The sequence below is a fragment of the Petaurus breviceps genome, unplaced genomic scaffold (assembly GCF_028583685.1).
Source record: "Petaurus breviceps papuanus isolate PSGF00001 unplaced genomic scaffold, PetGlider_PUasm1.0 90919, whole genome shotgun sequence".
Classification (NCBI taxonomy): Eukaryota; Metazoa; Chordata; class Mammalia; order Diprotodontia; family Petauridae; genus Petaurus; species Petaurus breviceps.
Window position 1 is genome coordinate 26089989 of NW_027187378.1, and position 21285 is coordinate 26111273.

Genomic DNA, 21285 nt, shown 5'->3' on the forward strand with positions numbered 1-21285 from the left:
CTTTTCTACCCCAATACCTGCCCTACTTTGAATACCCTGCACTCTTAGTTCCTCAGCCTCCTCAACACCTATTTCCTTAGTTTCTCCCCTCCCCTCTCCTGTCCTGTTCCCTCATTCAACTCAATTGATCCCAGGTACTAGAATTTCTAGTTATAGCTCTAGTTGCTCCATGAATGACAGGGGTCCTAAATTGAGAGTCCCCTACTATTTGTATATATAGGGTATTTGTAAATTGAGCAAATGATCTTTCATTTCCAACACATGAAATCAGAAACTTCTTAATATATGGTGCTGGCTTTTGTAATATAACCATCTGATAGGGTGCTCTGTTTTGGGTGAAGCCACGTGATTGCCACTAGTTTAAACCTGTCTTTTAGAAGGTGACTTTTATGTTTCTAGCCAGAATTTACTGACAAAACGCTTTCAAACTTGAGTATAATTCAGTATTCCTATATATTGAAATAAGATTTTTCTTCACAAAATCTTTATACTTTTAAATATGAACATCTTATGTTATAGTAATTATACACAACATTTAAAAGGGGATATGTTAAACTTAGGACAATTATGTGGTCCCTCAGAAGACAGTCTCATTTTAAATTTTGTGACAAATGAAAAAAAATCCTACATACAAAGAACTATGGTTATTAGAATCACATAATTTGGGTCCATATCACCTCTGATAAAAACATTTAATTTGCTTTTAAGTGTAGCTTATAGATCATTTCTATTGTGACTCTAACCTATTTAACATTTAAAAACTACAAGTATATTTTATAATATGTATAATTACTGTCTCATCAAAGAATTTAAACATACAAATATACAGTATTCTTAGAGGAAGTACCTAATTTTTTCTTTTCTTTTGTTTTTCAGATCTGTCGATTAAAGGAAGAAATAGCTGGTCTATCAAGATGGGATCTATTGTTTGGGAATGTGGTTAATCAACTTGACATGTTAGTCAAATGCAATCTATATAATAAAATGAAAAGAAAAGACAAGATGATGTCATTTACCTGTATTGTGAAACCAAAAACAAACACCTTTTGTCAGATGGGGTTAACAAAGCTCTGTCAATGCAAAGAATATTTAACTTTTTGCAAAGCTTAACAACAAGAAGTAAAGAAGTATTTTCAAGCAGAGACCTGCAGGTGCATGATATCTAAAACTATATTTAATAGGCCTGTTTATCTGAATATTATTCAGATCCAAGAAGGATGGCTATAAGTTGGATATTCTCCTATTTTTGGTCCATGACTATGTTTTTGGGATACATAAGTGGGCACAGTTTATTTTCTTGTGAGCCTATCACCTTGAGGATGTGCCAAGACCTGCCTTATAATACTACCTTCATGCCTAATCTTCTGAATCATTATGATCAACAGACAGCAGCTTTAGCAATGGAGGTAAGAATTGTTTTAAAATAACTTTGATATGTTGCTCTGTTATTTGTATCTAGTCACACACATATACACAATAACTGTAACATGTAATACATATAAAATACATGCATATATACATATATAATACATAATAAGAAAAATATGCATCCCTTTTGGCTTTTAGTATTCTGCATTATTGTTTCATTATCTTTTAAAATTCACATTTGACTTAAATTATATAATAAATTGAAGAGTATATATGGGAAATGTTTGTTGATTCCTTATGTTGTGCTTTTAAATGGTGATTTAAAATCCTTGGATAGAGCAGAAATTCTGTAACCATTTAAAAGTTAAAATATAGTTATAAAACTACCTTTTTGTTAAATTATATTATTTTTATTATTAAATATTAAATTTGATTATTTTTAAGTTGTATGTTTTATTAGACTGGTTTAACTGTTCAGGTAAATGGAGATGGAAAAGATCATCTACATGTGTCAGTAATGATATGAGTTGTCAGTAAGTTTGTTAGTTTGGAAAAATGAATATCTTGTTTTAGTTACCAAGTAGTTAATTAATTTCTGGTTCATAACCATTTCCACAGAAACTCTAAAAACTTACCTCTAAACCTCTGAACTAGTTGATGCCATTAGTGTTGTCAATCAAATTAAAATTACTATGTTATTTTTAAAAATAACTTTATTAGGATTCTTATTGAATTTTAAAATAATTCTTTAGGTAGTGGTTTTATCTTTTTACATCTTTTTCAATTGAGGAAATTAAATGAGCATTTTACAGTTTTAGTTAATATTTGAGCGACTAGCAAGATATTTAGCATATCTGAATATGTAAACCTTTTAATATATTTTATATTATGGACAAAGATATATATTTTTTTTACCAGCAATGTAAGAACTGGATCTATTTAAATTTTGATATGGAAGTAAACAGATTGGAAAAATCTATTTTCATGAAGATATGTTTTGCACTTTGAATTTTATTCACTTCATGTAATGATTTCAGAAGTTTAAATCCTACTGTTTTAACTTTTATCTATTTTGGAAAATCAATGTTCTCTTAGAAGTATAAGGGTACGTTACCTTATTAAGTGAAAATTGTGCATAAGAATTGGGTTTGACAAAAAGAAATGAAAAGAATTATTAGCAGTCTTTCTAGAACAGATCTACTAGTATCCGATGATTGTCATGAGAACTTCTCACTTTCTCCAATTTACCCAATACCTTCTCCTTCCCCCTGAAAAACCACCACAACCATCTGAAGAAGAATAGTTAGTGTTGGTTTAGACTAGAAGCCATCTCTGACCAAGTGAAATATTGTTCTTCAACCAGTAGGGAACCTTTTAATGTTAGATGGACCATATTGTTGGATCATAATGTTAGATGTTACCATATTGATTTTAAAAAGTACAATAGAATATAAGTAGATTAAGGGTGGTCAGAACGGACCAAAGCACTAATTTGTAATTTTCAGTTTGAGTATAGTATTTTCCTGATGATAAGAAGTTGTTCATTGTTGATGCTCTTTACTCTTCTACCACCTATTGAGTTGAGATCCATGATTTATGGCTATCAGAAGCTAAAGGTACATGGAAAGAATCAACATAATTTACTAAGTGCTTCTCTGGAGAAAAACACTAAAGGCTGAGGATGCAGCCTTTATATCAGACAATAGCCTATCTAATTTGATGTGAAAGCTACATTGTCTCATTGAGAAATTTTCACTGAGGTGTTCAAGTGCTTACATTTCTGCAGAATTTATTTTTGCCCCATGGCCCTTAAGGTTTAATATTTCTGCAAATTTACCCTAGATGCTAGCACTTTAGTAAACATAAATTCAACAGAGGTATTATTTTCTAAAAGCAGTGTACCTAATCATTCCCTGGGTCAGTGAACTCTCCATAATGGAATCATGCCCTCATTCTCCTTGCTGAAGAGTCACCCTATCTTCCTAGAGCTTAGTATGGTGCCTGGCACATTGTAGCAGTTTTATGATGCTCATTTATTAATATATTTTCCTGAGATATGGTATGTTTTGACACTGCTGGAATTTTCAACTAGTAGTTTTCCCCCCAGCAACATATATGCAATTAACTACAATTAACTAGTTGCACTGTATGGCTAGGACTATGTCCTTGTTCCTATCTTCTGTTAGTTTATGTGTAATTTATGCATACTATGGTATTCTTATCTACAGATCAAAGATTATATGACTGGCTATAGAAAGCCAGAGTGGTCTACATGTTACTTAGTGCAGCCTGGCTGAAGGGCACCCTCATTATGGATTCTCAGTCTTGGTCCAAGAAATAAAGTACCCTTGATAACTGTAGCTTCTCCCAAAATTTCCTTTTGTGGCCTTGTATTTTCATAGAACCATACATCCAGAGGATTCCACTGGAACTGGTATCTTCCTACCATATATCATGTTGCCTAGAAGCTTGAACCTGTAGTTCCTGACCTTTTGTTATAGGGAAGAGAAAAGTAAAGAACGTTCTTTAGATGCCTGTGAGAAATGTTTGATTTATGATAAGTATTATTGTTTGTTTTAGTGTTCTCAAATTGTGTGCATTCTATATATGAAACTGTAGGAATGTTTGTGAATATGTGTGTATATGTCTTGTGAATCTCTAGATATGGTGTATTTCTGTTTGTTTTTGTGAAAGTATGGTTAGGACAAGAAACATTGGCATTGTAGTGATTATAGTAAATATATGATGATTTGTTCCAGGTGAAGGTAGGTATGTGTATATAACTTCTAAGATTTGTGTGTGTGTGTGTGTGTGTTCTTTGTCAGTGCTTCTCAAATAGGGTTTAAAATGCTGCCTTAACTTTGTGGCCTCCCCTTCCAGAGCTATTTTTTTAAAGTTCTCTAGCAGTCTTCCTTGGTTTTTTCCCACCTTGGTATAGGTTTTTTTTTTAATTTTAAATTTTATTTTATGTTATTTTCACTTCTAAATTCTTTTCCTCTCTCCACCCCTCTTCCACTTATTGAAAAGACAAGAATAGGTTCAACATGAATGTATATGTAGAACCTATATCAAACTCATGCCGTCTTGGGATGGGAGGGAGGGGAGAGATGGGGAAAAAATTTGGAACTCAAAAATCTTATGGAAGTGAATGTTGAAAACTAAAAATAAATTTTTTAAAAAGACAAGAAAAAGGAGCGATTAGGTAGAGCAGTGAGTAGAGCACTGGCCCTGTAGTCAGAAGGACCTGAGTTAAAATCCGACCTCAGACACTTAACACAAAACTAGCCATGTGACCTTGGGCAAGTCACTTAACCCCAATTGCCCTACCTTCCCCCCTCCAAAAAGAAAAAAGAAAAATAAAAAGTAATATGATTATGTAAGGTCATGAAAAACAAATTCTGGTATTCATTGAGTACAAGGAAGGAAAGGAAACAAAGGAAGAAAGGAAGGAAGGAAATGTGCTTCTCTCTGTGGAGGTGAATAGCATATTTCATCATGAAATTCCTTTGGAATTGGGGTTGATCAATGTTATTAAGTCTTTCAAATTTCTTTTCATAATGTTACTGTTACTATATAAAATTGTTCTCCTAGTTCTGCTTACTTAACTTTGTATTACCTCATACAAGTCTTCCCAGGTTTTTCATCATTTCTTGCAGTACAATAGTATTCCATCTGATTCATATGTATGTGCGTATATACACATATATACACATACATATATATTCTATATTATATATAGTTCATATACAATAATATTCATAAAACTTGTTTAGCCATTTCCCAGTTTATAAGCATCCTTTCAATTACCAATTCTCCACCACCACAAAAAATACCTGATACATACTTTTATACATGGGTCCTTTTCTTTTCTCTTTTTAGAGTATAGACATACCATGTTTCCCCGATAATAAGACACTGTCTTATTATTTTTTTGGACAGAAAAACACCAGAGGGCTTATTTTCAGGGGAGGGCTTATTTTAATGAACATTGACAGCAATTTTAATAAACAGGTAAATGTGAACAAAAAAATGTACCTTTATTCAATAATGATCATGTCATCTTCTTCAACAACATCGTCATAAGTGTCCATACCCTGAATTCCGTCCTGGATGTCTTGCGCCTCCATTTCCTTCAGAAGAAGTGGACCCAATCTGTCATGTCCAGCAATATAGCTCTCTTTAAATGAATATGTCTTGTCCAGGTAACCTGCTCGTAGTGCCTTGGCGACACAGCTGTCAGTAATTTTATCCCATGACTTCTTCACCCAAGTTACGACTTCTTGCAGACAGGGCTTCACAAAGTTTCCACGGTGATTTCTTTCCATTCTATTTTCACTGTAGTCATTGACTTCCATGCGCAAATGGTCCTTGAATGGCTTCTTTATTGCAATATCAAGGGTCTGGAGATAGGCAGTCATTCCTGCAGGAATCATTACTTGATCTATTCTTCTCTCTGCAAGGAAGTTCTTCATTTCTTTAGCGCGGTGAGTGCTGGCTGAATCCCAGACTATCAGACCTCTTTGGTTACCTCGCATACCAAGTGGCAGCATTAAATCAACCCACTTTCTTATAATGACTTGTGTACACCAGGCTTTTTCGGTTTCAAGAACGTAAATGCCAGATACACGTTCAATCTTATCTTTCTTGCCCTTACTGATGATTAGAGGTGTGGCTTTCTTTCCATCCAAATGAATTGCCAAAACACAGGTGACCTGTGCACTTTCATAGCCAGTGGTGGGAATGTAGATTGACGTTGCACCCCTGTGATGAATTGTTGTTTGATATCCTTGTCCCATAAACACTGCAGTTTCATCCATAGCAATCATATTGCAGGTTTGGTACTTGGAAATGTCGATCCTATCAATAAAAGACTTGAATGCAAGTGCACGTTTAATAACTTTAGTATCTTCCAGCTTAAACAGTGTTGTTGATCTTCTTAGGGACAGTTCATACCGTTGAAGGAAACAGTCCAACCAGTGTTGTGATGCTTTGAATCCTTCTGAGACCATTTCAAACTCTGGTGCCATTGAAAGGGCAAATGCTTGAATATCAGCCCTGTGCACAACCAAGGCCTTTGCTCTCCTGTCAGCAATCCATTCACCAATGAGGATCTCCCAAGTCAGGATATAAGGGCTGCCGACCTGATCCAGACCTGCGCTTTTTCCCTTTTCCCTCATCCACCTGTTGATTGAGGTTATTATAATCTGCACTCCATTTTCTGACCATTCGAAGATCCAAAAGTTTTTCTTTACAGAAAACTGCAAGATTCTTGCCATGTGACTCTACAATTGCTTTCTTATACTCAACAGTATAGCTCTTCCTTTTTGTACTCATGTCTGGGGGTCAAAACAGACAGAATAATAAAATTATGACCATCAGTCCTTCTTTTCACTCCATCATGCCCCCTGAGTTCTTCTTTTTTCCTCCATCATGCCCTTTTTATCCTCCATCATGCCCCCTTACTCCCGCTTACATACCGGGTTTTTATGTTGTCCTGCCTCAGCTCTCCTCTGCGGCACTGCTCTCAATGGCACCAGCAAGCAAATAACTGGGGAAGAACAGGATGACGTGCTCACTGCTGCAGCTCTGATTGGATAGAGCTCGGAGCGCAGCGTGCATTTCACGGGGGAGGGGGGGGGGACGGTGCATATAGAGGGTACCGTAATGTAGCGTGTAGCGCAGGGGATCACCTTCACTACAGTAGCAATCTCAATAGGGCTTATTTTCGGGGGAGGGCTTATTTTAGAGGAATCTTACACAGTAAGGCTTATTTTTGGGATAGGTCTTATTATCGGGGAAACACGGTAGTAGTGACATCACTGGGTCAAAGGATATTCAAGTTTAATAGCTTTGGGGGCATAGTTCCAAATTGCTTTCCAGAATGGTTGGAACAGTTCACAGCTGCAACAAAAGTTTGTTAAAATACTTGTTTTCCCACAGCCTCACTAGCATTTGTCATTTACCTTTCTTGTCAACTTAGCCAATCTAATGGGTGTGAGGTGGTTACTTAAAGAGTTGTTTTAATTTCCATTTCTCTAATTACTAGTAATTTAGAGCATTTTTTCAATTGATAGTTTTGATTTCTTTCTCTGAAAACTTCTTAGTTATATATCCTTTGACATTTTATCAATCAGGGAATGGCTCTTATTCTTATAAATTTTGCTTATTAGCTCCTTATATGTTTTAGTAATGAGTTCTTTATCACAGGAACTTAGTACAGTTTTTTTTTTCCCATTTTCCTGTTTCTCCTCTAATCTTAGCTGCATTTGTTTTGTTTGTGAAAAAAATTGCCCATTTTGCCCTCTGTGAACCGCTTTATCTGTTATTTGGTCATGAACATTTTCCCTATCCATATATTTGATGACAATTTCCATGGACCACTAATTTGCTTATTATATCACCCTTTATATCTAAATCATAGACCTATATTGAACTTATTTTGATATATGGTGAGAGATATTGGTCTAATCCTAGTTTCTGCCAGACAACAGCTTTCACAATTTTTTTTTTTTTGCTTTTTGGAGAGGGGAGGGCAGGGCAGTTGGGGTTAAGTGACTTGCCCAAGGTCACACGGCTAGTAAATGTTAAGTGTCTGAGTCTGGATTTGAACTCGGGTCCTCCTGATTTCAAGGCCGGTGCTCTATTCACTGCGCCACTTAGCCACCACTTTTATAGTTTTCTTAAAAGTTTTTGTTCACGAGTGTGTTCTTTTCTCAATAGTTGGATATCTTTGGGTTTTTTGAAAGCTAGGTTATTGTGCTCATTTGCTTTTGTACGTGGTTTACCTAATCTCTTCCACCCATCAACCTTTCTATTTCTTACCTAGTACCAAATTGTTTTGATGATTTCCGTTTTGTAGTATAGTTTGAGATCTGGCACTGTTAAGCCCCTTCTCATTTTGTTTTGTTTTTAAATTGATTCTTGACCTTTTGTTTTTCTGCATAATATAGTATTTTTCTTCTGACTCTGTTAAGTAATCCTTTGGTAGTTTGATTTGGGATGGCATGGGATAAGTAAATTAACTTAGGTAGTATTTATTATAGTATTATATATTATTTACATATAATATATATTAGAATATTATAGTATTTATTATATTGGCTCAACCTATCCATGAGTGATTAATATTTCTCCAGTTACTTAGAACTGCCTTTATATGTGTAAAGAGTATTTTATATTTATGTTCATGTTCTGTGTTTGTCTTGGCAGGTGGACTCCCAAGTATTTTATGTTGTCTACAGTTATTTTAAATGGAATTTCTCTATCCTTGTTGAATTTTGTAGATAATATATAGGAATGTTGATGATTTGTGTGGAGTTTTATTTATATCTTGCAACTTTGCTGACATAATTGTTTCAATTAGTTTTTTAGTTGACTCTGCAGGGGTCTCTAAATAAGCCATCATATCATCTTCATAAGCAATCATTTTGTTTCCTTTTTGCTGATACTTGATCCTTCGGTTTATTTTTCTTGTCTCATTGCTATAGCTAGAATTTCTATTACAGTATTGGATGGTAATGGTGATAATGAATATATTTGCTTTACTCCTGTTCTTATTGGGAAGACTTGTCCCCATGGCTCTTGGTTTTAGGTAGATGCTACTTACAAAGAAATGTTCTATATATTTGTGTCCTTTATAGGGCTTTTAACAGGAATGTATGTTAAATCTTGTCAAAAGTTTTTCTGCATCTATTGAAATAATAATATGATTTTTATTGTTTTTGTCATTAACATAGTCAATTGTGTTTATAGTTCTCCTAATATTGAACCAGCCTTGCATTCTTGGTATAAATCCAGCCTGGTTATAGTTTATAATATCTGTGATATATTGCTATAATCTTTTTTTTTGCTAATATTTAAACTTTTTGCATCAGTATTCTTTAGGGAAAGTGATTTTTAGTTTTCTTTCTCTCTTTTAACTCTTCTTGGTTTAGTTATCAAGACCGTATTTGTATCATAGAAGAAATTTGGTAGGACTCTTTCATTTCCTATTTTTTCTAACAGTTTATACAGTATTAGAATTAATTTTTCTTTAAATGTTTGTATTGAGCAAGGAACAAGTTCTGGAAGCAAATTATAGTTGTGTGCTTCTAATTCCAGGAGCAGAGCAGTGAGTGACTCACTTTTATCCTTTAGCCCAACTTGTAAGCCTGCAGTGGAATAACCAGGGTGGGAATCCCAGATCATAGAAGAGTGAGTAGTTAAGTTGCTCTGAACCTGGAGAGCCTACCAGAGGTCTAATAGTGACTGACTCAATCAACAATTCACTAAAACTCCTAAACAAAGAAAAACCAACAGACTCAGACCTGGGTCAAGAACCTGCAGATCCCAGACCACAGAGAACAGACCTCGCTCTATATCACAATACTCTGGGAGCACTGAAAACTTGAAAGGCCCTGAGCCAGAACTGTGAAAGCAATTGAAAAACATTAAAAGAAAGAAGCTTAAGGCCAAACTTCCCCCCAAAAGTACACAGAACCCAGCATTAATATAAAGTTTAAAGTCAAGAAGTAGACTGGAAGAATGAGCAAATAAACAAAAAAAGAACTCTTTCAGAGAAAGCTATTATAGTGACAGAAAAATTCAAGATGCAAACATAGAAGAGAATGACTCAAGACCATCTGCAAGCAAATTCTAGCTTAGACACATGTCAAACAAGAATTTTTAGAAGAGTTAAAGCAAGAGTTAAAAAAAAAACTAAAAAGTGATACTTTTTTTGGTGAAAAGTGATTTTTAAAACCAAAAGAGAGTGGTAGAGTTTTTAAAAATAGGAAAAACAAGGAGTTAGGCAAGAAAGATATGAAAACAGAATTAACAGCTTGGAAAAAGAGATACAAAACTTTACTGGAAGAAAACAATCCCTTGAAAATTAGAGTTAGCTAAGTGAAAGTGAATCATATACAACTCTTCATGATCCTGTGGACCATACTGTCCTTGGGATTTTCTTGGCAAAGATTCTGGAATAGTTTACCTTTTCTTTCTCCAGTGGATTAAAGCAAATAGATAAGTCATTTAAGTTCTCATAGCCTACACTAACAATCTGCCTTATGAAATTGTGAGGAAAGCACTTTTTAAATCTTAAAACTATAGAATCGCATAGTTGGAAGGAAGTAGTGGGGAAAGAACTGGATTTGGAGCCAGAGCACCCAGTCTCAAATCCTGGGCCTCCTGCTTATTATCTGACCTTTAGCAAGTCATTTAACCTTTATAGTTCTCAGTTTCCTCATCTGTAAAATGAGGAGGTTGGACTAAATGGTATCTAATGTATTTCCTTCCTATGATCCTATTACCTTAGAAACCATTTGCCCTGAATGATACCTAAAATAGATTCTTCTACATCACAAATCATCCTTCTTTGCTTAAAGACTTCCATTGAGGGGAAACCCTTTGCATACACAATGGTCACACCCTGGGAAACCATCTCAACAGACTGGCTAAACCAGGTTGAGGGTAACTGACAGGCTTTACAACCGTTAGTGAGTTAGGATTATGTCTACCCCAAGCATGGAAGACTATGCCTGGTGGAATGGGCAGATGGGAACAATATGGCCAAGAAGGTGGCTGAAGCAGTCACTGTGGTACATTTAGAGCGTGGTCAGACATCAGAGATGCCAAGGTCATCCACTGCATCCTGGGCCATTGCCACTCATCTTGACTTTTGTCTGGTTACTAGACTGTGATGACTCTGGAAAAGAGAGTGAGGCTGTTGACTTTGTGCAATTCTGCCTCACTTAAAAACAATTCACACACAAACCAAGATATCACCTCACGATATCATTTATTCTCTTTGAAAACAAGGACAAATGACAAAGCAAACAGGTTAAATGACTTGTGTTGGGTTAGTATGGCTAGTAAGTGCCTGAGGTCAGATTTGAACTCAGGTCTTCCTGACTCCAGGCCCAGTTCTCTACACTGAGCCATCGAGCTGCCCCCTATGACTCCATGAGACATCAGTTAATAATAAAATAAAGTCAGAAGTCTGAAAAATAGAAGAAAATGTGATGAAATCTCATAGGAAAAACAACTAACCTAGAAAAAGGAAAACCTGGAATCAATGGACCACCTAAAAACTATGGAAAAAAAAAGAGTGTAGACATAATATTTAAAGAAATCATAGAAGAAAATTTCCCAGGTTTCATAGAACAAGAGGAGAAAGTAGACATTGAGAGATTCCACTGATGATCTCCTGAAAATCCCAAAATGAAAACTCCCAGAAATATCATAGCCAAAATCCAGGGTTACCAGTTAGACAGTTGAAAGGAAAGAACTAGGACAGAATAGGATCTGAATAGGGTGATACACTTAGATGAAGGGCACCTTAAAGGAGAGTTTTCTTGATAACAGTAGTAGGAGGCAGGTCTGGAAGTGACAGTGATAAGCAAAATATATGCCTACTAATCATGGCCTAGTATGTAATAGGTAGTGAGATAAGGTCCCTCAGTACTTAGAGGGGTTAGACTTGAGATAAGGTGCATTCAGTACTGTAGAATGTGACCAGGGCTGCACTGTCTTCTTGAGAGAGCAAAGTTTCTGTGAGTAGAAGAAGAGAGGACTGTGAGAGGAAGAAGTCTAATAGACATGGCAGTTTATTAACAACAGAACCAGAGTTTCTCATATTTTTCTTAATGCACAGTAAATAAAAAAAGCCTTTAATCACGCAGATTCAGTTATGTTAGTGCCATACTAACTTTGCCAAGTAACCTTGTTTTATTTTGAGGGACTTAAAATGTGAGGTTTGATTATCAGGAACTGAAATGGAGAAATGAACAGTCAAATCTAGGTGTTTAGTCATTTCATGACCTTTGAACTGCTCCAGATTTTGATGACTGATCCACCCATGGAAGCATTGTGCACCCTGTAGGAAATACCAGGATTTCTATGTCAATTGACAGAAATAGAAGGCATAATTATTGACATAGTGATAACATATTTTCTATGTCTTAGAATGAGGCTTCCTGTTGTCATTAAAGGAGAGTAAAACAAGGTGAGAGCAAAGGCAATTAAGGTGATTGTCTATTAGGTCATCAAGTGTTATTTGAACTTTTGTGATGGTTTTTCCCCCTCAACAACAAAGTGGTAAACTGCCAAAATAAAACTTCTAATCTTCTAAAATGCTCTACCTCCCAGGACTTTGGAGGGAGTCTTTGATAAGGATTATTTTATTTGGATCCTTTAATGGAAAATAATATAGTCGAGAAACTCAACCTGCTCTTGATAGGGCATCTGTGGCATAGAGGTGATACTCCCAGAGGTGCCAGAGAACAGCACAAATATGTTAAGTAAGCTATGTGAAATTTGAAGTGAAAATCAGAGTATTTTTGTATTAGACTATCATAAATCTGTTCAGGAAGTTTTCAAGGATGTCATTTATAAAGTGTTGGAATGTAATCGAGGTAATTTTATTATGGGTGTTTGAAGCAGGTGTTCCAGATGTTAAAAGTGATTTTTTATTGTCCTCTACCTCAACCAAGTGACATGTTTCCTGAAGTTCTAGTTTGGTATTGAACCTAGCTTCTTGTAGCTTCTCAGATAGTTTGGAGAAGAAAGTAAATATGAATTTTTTTTTACAGATTATTGATTTACAGAATCCAGAAGGCCATGCTAAGGTATTAAGTATCTTTTTATAATTAAATTTTGTTTAAAAAAATTAACAAGCATTTTTTCTCTTTTCCATTTTTCTTTCCTCATTAATGACAAGAAAAAAAACCACATACATAGTTGAACATAACAAATTCACACATGAAGGTATTTGTAGAACCTATATTTGATTACATGCTGCTATGGGGATGAGGAATGCTACCCACATCCTGAGAGAGAGGTGACAAACTCAATATGCTAAATGGGACATAACATGTGTGAATTTGTTATGTTCAATCCTTCAAGAAATTCTCCAGGAAAATTGCCTTGATATTTTAGAACCATAGGGCAAAATAGAAATTGAAGTTGAATGTTAGTCATGTTGTAAAGGATTATAACCACCGGCTAAACAGTGAAAAAGAAGGGATAAAACAAAACACAAACAAGAGAGAGCAAATAGTTTGCTTCACTCTGCAGACTCTATAGTTCTTTTTCTGGTTGTGGACATCCCCTTCCATCATGAGTATTTTGTAGTTGTCTTCTAACCTTGTATTGCTGAGAGGAGTCTAGTCTATCAAAGTTAGTTGGCACACATATGATGTGTCTGTAATGGTGTACAAAGTTCTCCTGGTTTTGCTCTTCTCACTCCACATCAGTTTGTATAAGTCTTTCCAGGTTATTATGAATTCTGTCTGCTCCTCATTTCTTATAGCACAGTAGTATTCCATTACATTCATATACCACAACTTGTTTAGCCATTCCCCAATTGATGGGCATCCCCTTGACATCCAGTTCTTTGCCATCACAAAAAGAGCTGCTATAAATATTTTTGTACATACAGGTCTTTTTCCTACTCCTGTTATTTCTTTGGGATACAGCCCCAGAGGTGGTATTGCTGGGTCAAAGGGTACTTTGTATAATTTTTTATCATTGTTATGTATTTGGAGTCTTAAGGATGTTTTCTTTCCTCAACACGAGTAATAAGAAAAACTACATTTCCTCTTGATAAATTAGTTTCATACTTTTGTAAAGTATTTGAGTTATTTGCATATTTTAGCTTTCAAGAATAACCTGAATTAGGGGCGGCTAGGTGGTGCAGTGAATAGAGCACTGACCCTGGATTCAGGAGGACCTGAGTTCAAATCCAGCCTTAGACACTTAACACTTACTAGCTGTGTGACCTTGGTCAAGTTACTTAACCCCAATTGCCCTGCCTTCCCCCCTCCAAAAAACAAAAACAAAAAAAGTAACCTGAATTAAATTAAAATTTGGCAGTTTGATAGTAAGCATATAGAGTCTAACCAGGAAAAATGTCTGGGTTTGGGTTTTGTTTTTTTTTTTTTTGCATTGCAGAGAATACAGTATCTTATTCTATAAATTATGTGTTATGTTTGTAAATAGATGATATGATCATAACCAAATAGTTCCTGGAAAAACTACAGATGTCTAGAAAAGCATTATTGAATTCAATAATAAAAGGGAACTTTAAAGTAAAAAAAAATAAATGAGTCCTTTGTCAGAGAAATTTGCTACAAAATTTTTTTATCCTAGTTGCCTGTTCCCCTTTTAATTTTAACTGGAATAGTTTTGTTTGTACAAAAACTATTTAATTTTCTGTTATCAATATTGTCTTTTTTATCTTCTCTGATTATGAACTCTTATTCTTTCCATAGATCTGAAAAGTAATTTCTTCTTTGCTCCTCCAATCTGATATAATAATCAAAGTCATGTATGCATTTGGAACTTTTCTTGGTATATGTGAAGTGTGAAGTGTTGATTTGAACCTAACTGCTCTCAGAATGTTTTCTAGTTTTATTTATTACATATTATTTATTTACAGATTTATTACAGATACTTGGTTTAGGGTACAGGAAGTCAAGCTTCTTCTGTGAATATTGTACTATTTTGATTTATGCATAAGAGAAAATTTTTAGTGTTGACTCAGCCTTTAAAGTTGCATTTTGATCTATCAAGAAAAATATTTTAGGGGCAGCTATGTGGCACAGTGAATAGAGTACTGGCCCTGGAGTCAGGAGGACCTGAGTTCAAATCTGGCCTCAGACACTTAACACAAAAACTAGCCATGTTACCTTGGGCAAGTCACTTAACTCCAACTGCCCTACCTACCCCCCTCCAAAAAGCAAAAAACATACAAAAGAAAACAAAAGAAAAATACTTTTGGCAGAGCCAAGATGGTGGGGTAAAAGCACAAATTTAGTGTGGGCTCTGGCCCTCAACCATCTCCAATACCTGTAAAAAAAATGGCTCTAAACAAATTTTAAAACTACAGAACCCACAAAGAGAAAGAGAGAAAAAATGTCCCACTGAAGGCAGCCTGGAAGGCTGACAGGAAAGGTCTATCGTAGCACAGTCCCCAATGAGCCATGGTTCCAGCCCCAGGGCAGCCCTGACCAGTGCCAAGACTGGCCAGCGCAGACTTTAAGAGAGTGAATCTACCTGAAAGCCATGATCAAAAAAAGAACCTAGAAATAATCCTTCAAGAAATTCTCCAGGAAAATTGCCTTGATATTTTAGAACCATAGGGCAAAATAGAAATTGAAAAAAATTCACTGATCACCTCTTGCAAAAGATCCCCAAAAGAAAACTCCTAGGAATATTATAGCCAAATTCCAGAGTTTCCAGTGCAAGGAGAAAATACTGCAAGCAGTTAAGAAGAAACAGTTTGAGTATTGTGGAAACACAATCAGGATAACACAAGAACTAGTAGCTTCTACACTAAGGGATCAAAGGGTTTGGAATATGATATTCATATAGGAGCTAGGATTAAAACCAAGAATCACCTGCCCAGCAAAAGTGAGTATAATGCTTCTGGGGAAAATATGGTCATTTAGTGAAATAGAGGACTTTCAGGCATTCTTGATGAAAAAACCAGAGCTGAACAGAAAATTTGACTTTCAAAAACAAGAAGCAAGAGAAGCATGAGAAGGTAAACAGGAAAAAGAAATCATAAGAAACTTATTAAAGTTGAACTATTTATATTCCTACATGGAAAAACGATCATTGTAACTCATGAGACTTTTCTCAATATGAGGATAGTTGGAGTGAATATATATGTATTTATGTATACATATATATGTATGTATGGGAGGGTGTAGGTGTGTATAAATATATATGTGAGTGTATGCGTATGTGTGTACATGTATACATAGACAGGGCACAGAATGAGTTGAATATGAAGGGATGATATCGAAGAAATAAAATTAATAGTTGAGAGAGGAATTGGGAGAATTCAATGAGAGAATATTGGGAGAAGAAGAAAGGGAGAGATAGATTGTGGTAAAGTATGCCATATAAAAGAGACAAGAGAACATTGTTACAATGGAGGGGAAGAGCAGGAAGGTGAAAGGGAATGGGTCAACCCTTATTCTCATTAAATTAGGCTGAAGGAGTGAATAACATACACATTCAATTGGGTATATTACCCTACAGGAAAGCAGGGGGGGAGGGGATATGAGGGGGCATGATAGAATGGAGGGCAGACTCAGGGAGAGGGTAGTTAGAAGCAAACACTTTTAAAAAGGGACAGGGTTAAAGTGGAAAATAGAATAAGTGAGGGGCAGAATAGGATGGAGGGAAATATAGTTAGTCTTTCACAATATAACTACTATGGAAATGTTTTGTGTAAATACACATGTACAGCCTATGTTGAATTGCTTGTCTCCCCAGTGGGAGTCAGTGAGGAGGGAAGAAAGGAAAGACTCTGGAACTCAAAAGTTTCAAAAAACAAATGTTAATGAATGTTACATGCAACTGTTACATGCAATAAGATATACTTGCATTGGGTATAGAAATCCATCTTGCCCTACTAGAAAGTTGCGGGGGGAGTATGGGGGAAGATATAAGAGAACACATTGGGGGAAGGAGTATTCAGTAGGCTCGCTATTTGGGGGTGGAGGGTAGGGGAAAGAGGGAGAAAAATTTGTAACTCAAAATCTTGTGGAAATGAATGTTGAAAACTAAAAATAAATAAAAAATTTAAAAAAAATTTAAAAAAGAGAAATACTTTTTTTATAGTCAGCAAACATGCACAGTGGGATCTTGTCTTCTTCAGCCCTTTCAATCAGTTGCTAAATCATGCCACTGTTATACTCATAACTTTGCTCACATCCTTCCCTTCTCACTGCTCACGTAGCCACCACCTTCAACAAGCATCTCATCACCCTTTTCCTGTAGTATGACAGTAGCCTACTTAATGGTCCTCCTACCTCAAGGCTCTCCTACTCCAGTCTATTTACTACATGGCTGCCAAATTGATTTTGCTCAGCACAGGCCTGGCCATGTTATTCCCCTACATAATAAACTCTAGGTTAAAATGAGAATCTTTTAAAGCTCTTTTCAACCTAGCCTCATACTACTTTTCTAGCTTTATTACACATTATTTCCCTTTCTTTATGCTGCAAGCTAGCCAAATGAGCCTTTTTGCTGTTCTTTACATATGATACTCTTATCTTCCATTTCCATGCCTTTGTACTGGCCATTTCATATGCCTGCAATACCCTCCTTCTTTACCTCTGCTTCTTAGAAGCCTTTGTTTCCTTCAGGATTCCATTCAAGTACTATCTTTTACATGAAACCTTTCCTGTTCCTCCCTAGCCCATTAGCCTCCAAACAGCCTTGCATTTATTTTGTACATATTCTGTATGTACTTATAATATACATTTATATAGGTAAACATCTTTCCTGATTGACTGAAAGCTTCTTGAGGACAGCTACTGTTTCATTTTTGTCTTAGTATCCCCAGTGCTATCATAGTTCTGGAAAATAGTAGGTATTTAATATATTCTTTTTGATTGACTTCTGTGACTGTAAAGGTCAGCTATTGTAGCTCCAGTGTAATATTTACAGTGCCCACAATCACAGTAAAGACTGTGACTGTAAGTATCACATGATGTTTGATCGCAAAATATACCAAACTCTCCAGATAGAGGATAGAATTGAAACATTTATTTAGACACCAGAAAACCCAATCCCCAAACCAGTAAGCTGATTCCATCATGGTACCAAAGATATTCAGAAGCCATAATAACACTGACAACCACAGCATCCTTCAGTCTTCCCACAAACCAATACAAGATTAATATTTACTCACAAATCTCTCTATCTCCTTGCCTGAGCTCTTCTCTCCCCCATAGTCTGGCTAGCTCTGACCAGCATCCTGTGGGGTCTGCTTCCTTTCAGCAAACTCCGCCCACCATAGGCTCCACGTGATTACCTTCAGCCTATTAGGGTGCAGAGTTTACTTTCAAAGCAGGGAGGTCTTCAAACTCTCCCCCCTCCCCCAAGGTCTGTTAAGGGGCAGGGATGATCTTCAAATTCTCATTCTCATTACAGCTATATGCATTTTTTTTTGCAGTTAGGTGGCACAGTGGGTAGAGCACTGGGTCTAGACTTAGGAATTCCTGAATTCAAAGCCAACCTCAGATACTCACTAGCTCTGTATCTTGAATAAGTCACATACAATCTGTTTATCTCAGTTTCCTCTACTTTAAAATGGATACAATAATAGTACCTACTTCCCAGGAATTAGTATTTCTAAAGTACTTAACATAGTGCCTACCACATATTTGGCACTATATAAATGCTAGCTATTGTTATGTTGTTGTCACTATTATTATTATTATTTAGATCAGGGATGGGGAACATATGCCCTCAAGGCCAGATGTGGCCTTCTGGGTCCTTGGGTACAGACTTGACTAAGCCCAAGTTTTACAGAACAAATCCTTTTTTATTAAGGGTTCTATGAAGTTTGGATTCAGTCAGAAGGCCACACTTGAGGACCTAGAGGGCCACATGTAGCCTTGAGGTCATAGGTTCCCCTTCCCTGATTTATACAGTTATTCCTAATACATCATGGGGGTTAGGAGTAGGGCCTCCCCATGATCTGGAAAATGCACATAAAATTTTTTTGCCTTCCCTTTGTACCAGAGAAATCATCTGAATTTTTTTTTTTTGTTTTATAGGATGTTTACAGTATGGCATTGTAAAATTTGGGTTAAGTATTTGGTCATAGCCTATATTGTACAGTACTATACATATATTTTATGCTTTCCTTTAAAAAATTGTATTACCAGTAACAAAATTCATCTGGAAGAACAAAACGTTAAGAACATCAAGGGAATCAATGAAAAAAAAATGTGAAGGTAGGTGGCCTAGCAGTATCAGATCTTTTTTTGTTTTTGTTTTTTTGGAGGGGGTAGGACAGGGCAGTTGGGGTTAAGTGACTTGCCCAAGGTCACATGGCTAGTAAGTGATAAGTGTCTGAGACCAGATTTGAGCTCAGGTCCTCCTGACTCCAGGGCTGGTGCTCTATTCACTGCACCACCTAGCCACCCCAGTATCAGATCTTAAAGTAATGATCATCAAAACAGTCTAGTACTGGCTAAGAAATAGAGCAGTAGATTAGTGGAATAGATTAGATATAGTAATTAGTACTATGCCCATAGTAATCTAGTGTTTGATACGCCCAAAGATCCAAGCTTTTGGGACAAGAATTCATTATTTGACAAAAATTGACAAACTGGAAAGCAGTTTGGCAGAAACTAGGTATAGACCAGCTTCTCATACCATATATGAAGATAAGGTCAAAAAGGGCACATGGTTTAGACATAAAGGATGATATAAACAAATTAGCATGGAAAATTTTACCTAACAGACCTATGGATAAGGGAAGAATTTATACCTAAACAAGAGATAGAGAGCATTATGAGATATAAAATGGATACTTTTTATTACATTACATTAAAAAAGATTTTTCACAAACAAAATCAATGTATCTAGGATTAGAAGGAAAGCAGAAAACTGGGGAAAATATTTTTACTCCAACTTCTTTGATAAAGGCATTATTTCTCAAATATCTAGAGAACTCAATCAAATTTATAAGAATACAGCTCATTCTCCAATTAACAAATGGCAAAAATTATATGAACAGGTGGTTTTCAGAAGAAGAAATCCAAGCTATCTATAGTCATATTTGAAAAATACTCTAAATCACCATTAACTAGAAAATTATAAATTAAAACAACTCTGAGGTATCACCTCACACTTATCAGATTTATTAATGTGGCAGAAAAGGAAAATGACAAATGTTGGAAGGGATATGGAAATTTTGGGACACCAGTTCACTGTTGATGGAGTTGTGAACTGATCCAACCATTGTGGGGAACAATTTGGAACTCTGCCCAAAGAGCTATAAAATTGTACATACCCTTTGACCGAACAATACCACTACTAGATCTTTATCCCAAAGAGGTCAAAGAAAAAGGGAAAAAAATCTATATGTAATCAGAGATATTTATAGCAGTTCTTTTTGTGGTTGCAAGGAATTGGAAATCGAGATGTCCATCAATTGGGTAATGGCTGAACAAGTTGTGTTATATGATTGTGATGGAATACTATTGTTCAGAAAAGCATGATACTTTCAGAGAAAACCTGGAAAGACTTACATGAACTGATGCAAAGTAAAGTAAACAGAACCAGGAGAACATTGTACACAGTGATAGCAATATTGTATGATAATCAACTATGAATAACTTAGTTATTCTCACTAATACAATGATCCAAGATAATTCCAAAGGACTTATGATGAAAATGTTATGCATCTCTAGAGAAAGAACTGATGGAATCTGAATGCAGATTGAAGCATGCTTTTTAAACTTTTCTTTAACTTTATTTTTTTTTTTTTAGTTTGGGTTTTCTTTTGCAACACTGCTAATATGGAAATATGTTTACATGACTTCACATGTATAATATTCTGTATCAAGTTACTTGCCTTCTCAAGGCAGAGGGAGGGGATAGAGGAAAGGAGAGAATTTCTAACTCAAAATTAAAAAAAAAATTTTAGGGATGGCTAGGTGGCGCAGTGAGTAGAGCACCAGCCCTGGAGTCAGGAGGACCTGGGTTCAGATCTAGCCTCAGACACTTGACAGACACACACACAAACTAGCCATGTGACCTTGGGCAAGTCACTTAACCCCAAATGCCCTCCAAAAAGCACAAAAAAAAAAGCAAAAAAAAGTTTAATCTTTTTTTTTTTTTTTTTTGCTTTTTGGAGGGCAGTTGGGGTTAAGTAACTTGCCCAAGGTCACATGGCAAGTTTTGTGTGTGTGTGTGTGTGTGTGTGTGTTAAGTGTCTGAGGCCAGATCCAAACTTAGGTCCTCCTGACTCTAGGGCTGGTGCTCTACTCACTGCGCCCCCCCAACCCCCCCCCCCCAATTTTAAATCTTTAAAAATTTTACATGTGATTAGAAAAATAAAATTTTAAAAAATTTAAATTATGTTGCCACAATTATTTTTTTAATTTGTTTTTGCTTTTTTGGCAG

The 21285-nt window shown here is 35.8% G+C and overlaps 1 protein-coding gene across 1 annotated transcript in view; it reads left to right on the forward strand.

Annotated features, from left to right (window-relative positions):
* FZD3 (frizzled class receptor 3) overlaps positions 1 to 21285 on the forward strand; it is an 84793-nt gene that overhangs the window by 18869 nt on the left and 44639 nt on the right. The window contains exons 2-3 of the mRNA XM_069075966.1: positions 877 to 1406; positions 12939 to 12974. Coding sequence (XP_068932067.1) covers positions 1218 to 1406; positions 12939 to 12974 — 225 coding nt within the window. The 5' untranslated portion in view covers positions 877 to 1217. The remainder of the gene's footprint in view (positions 1 to 876; positions 1407 to 12938; positions 12975 to 21285) is intronic.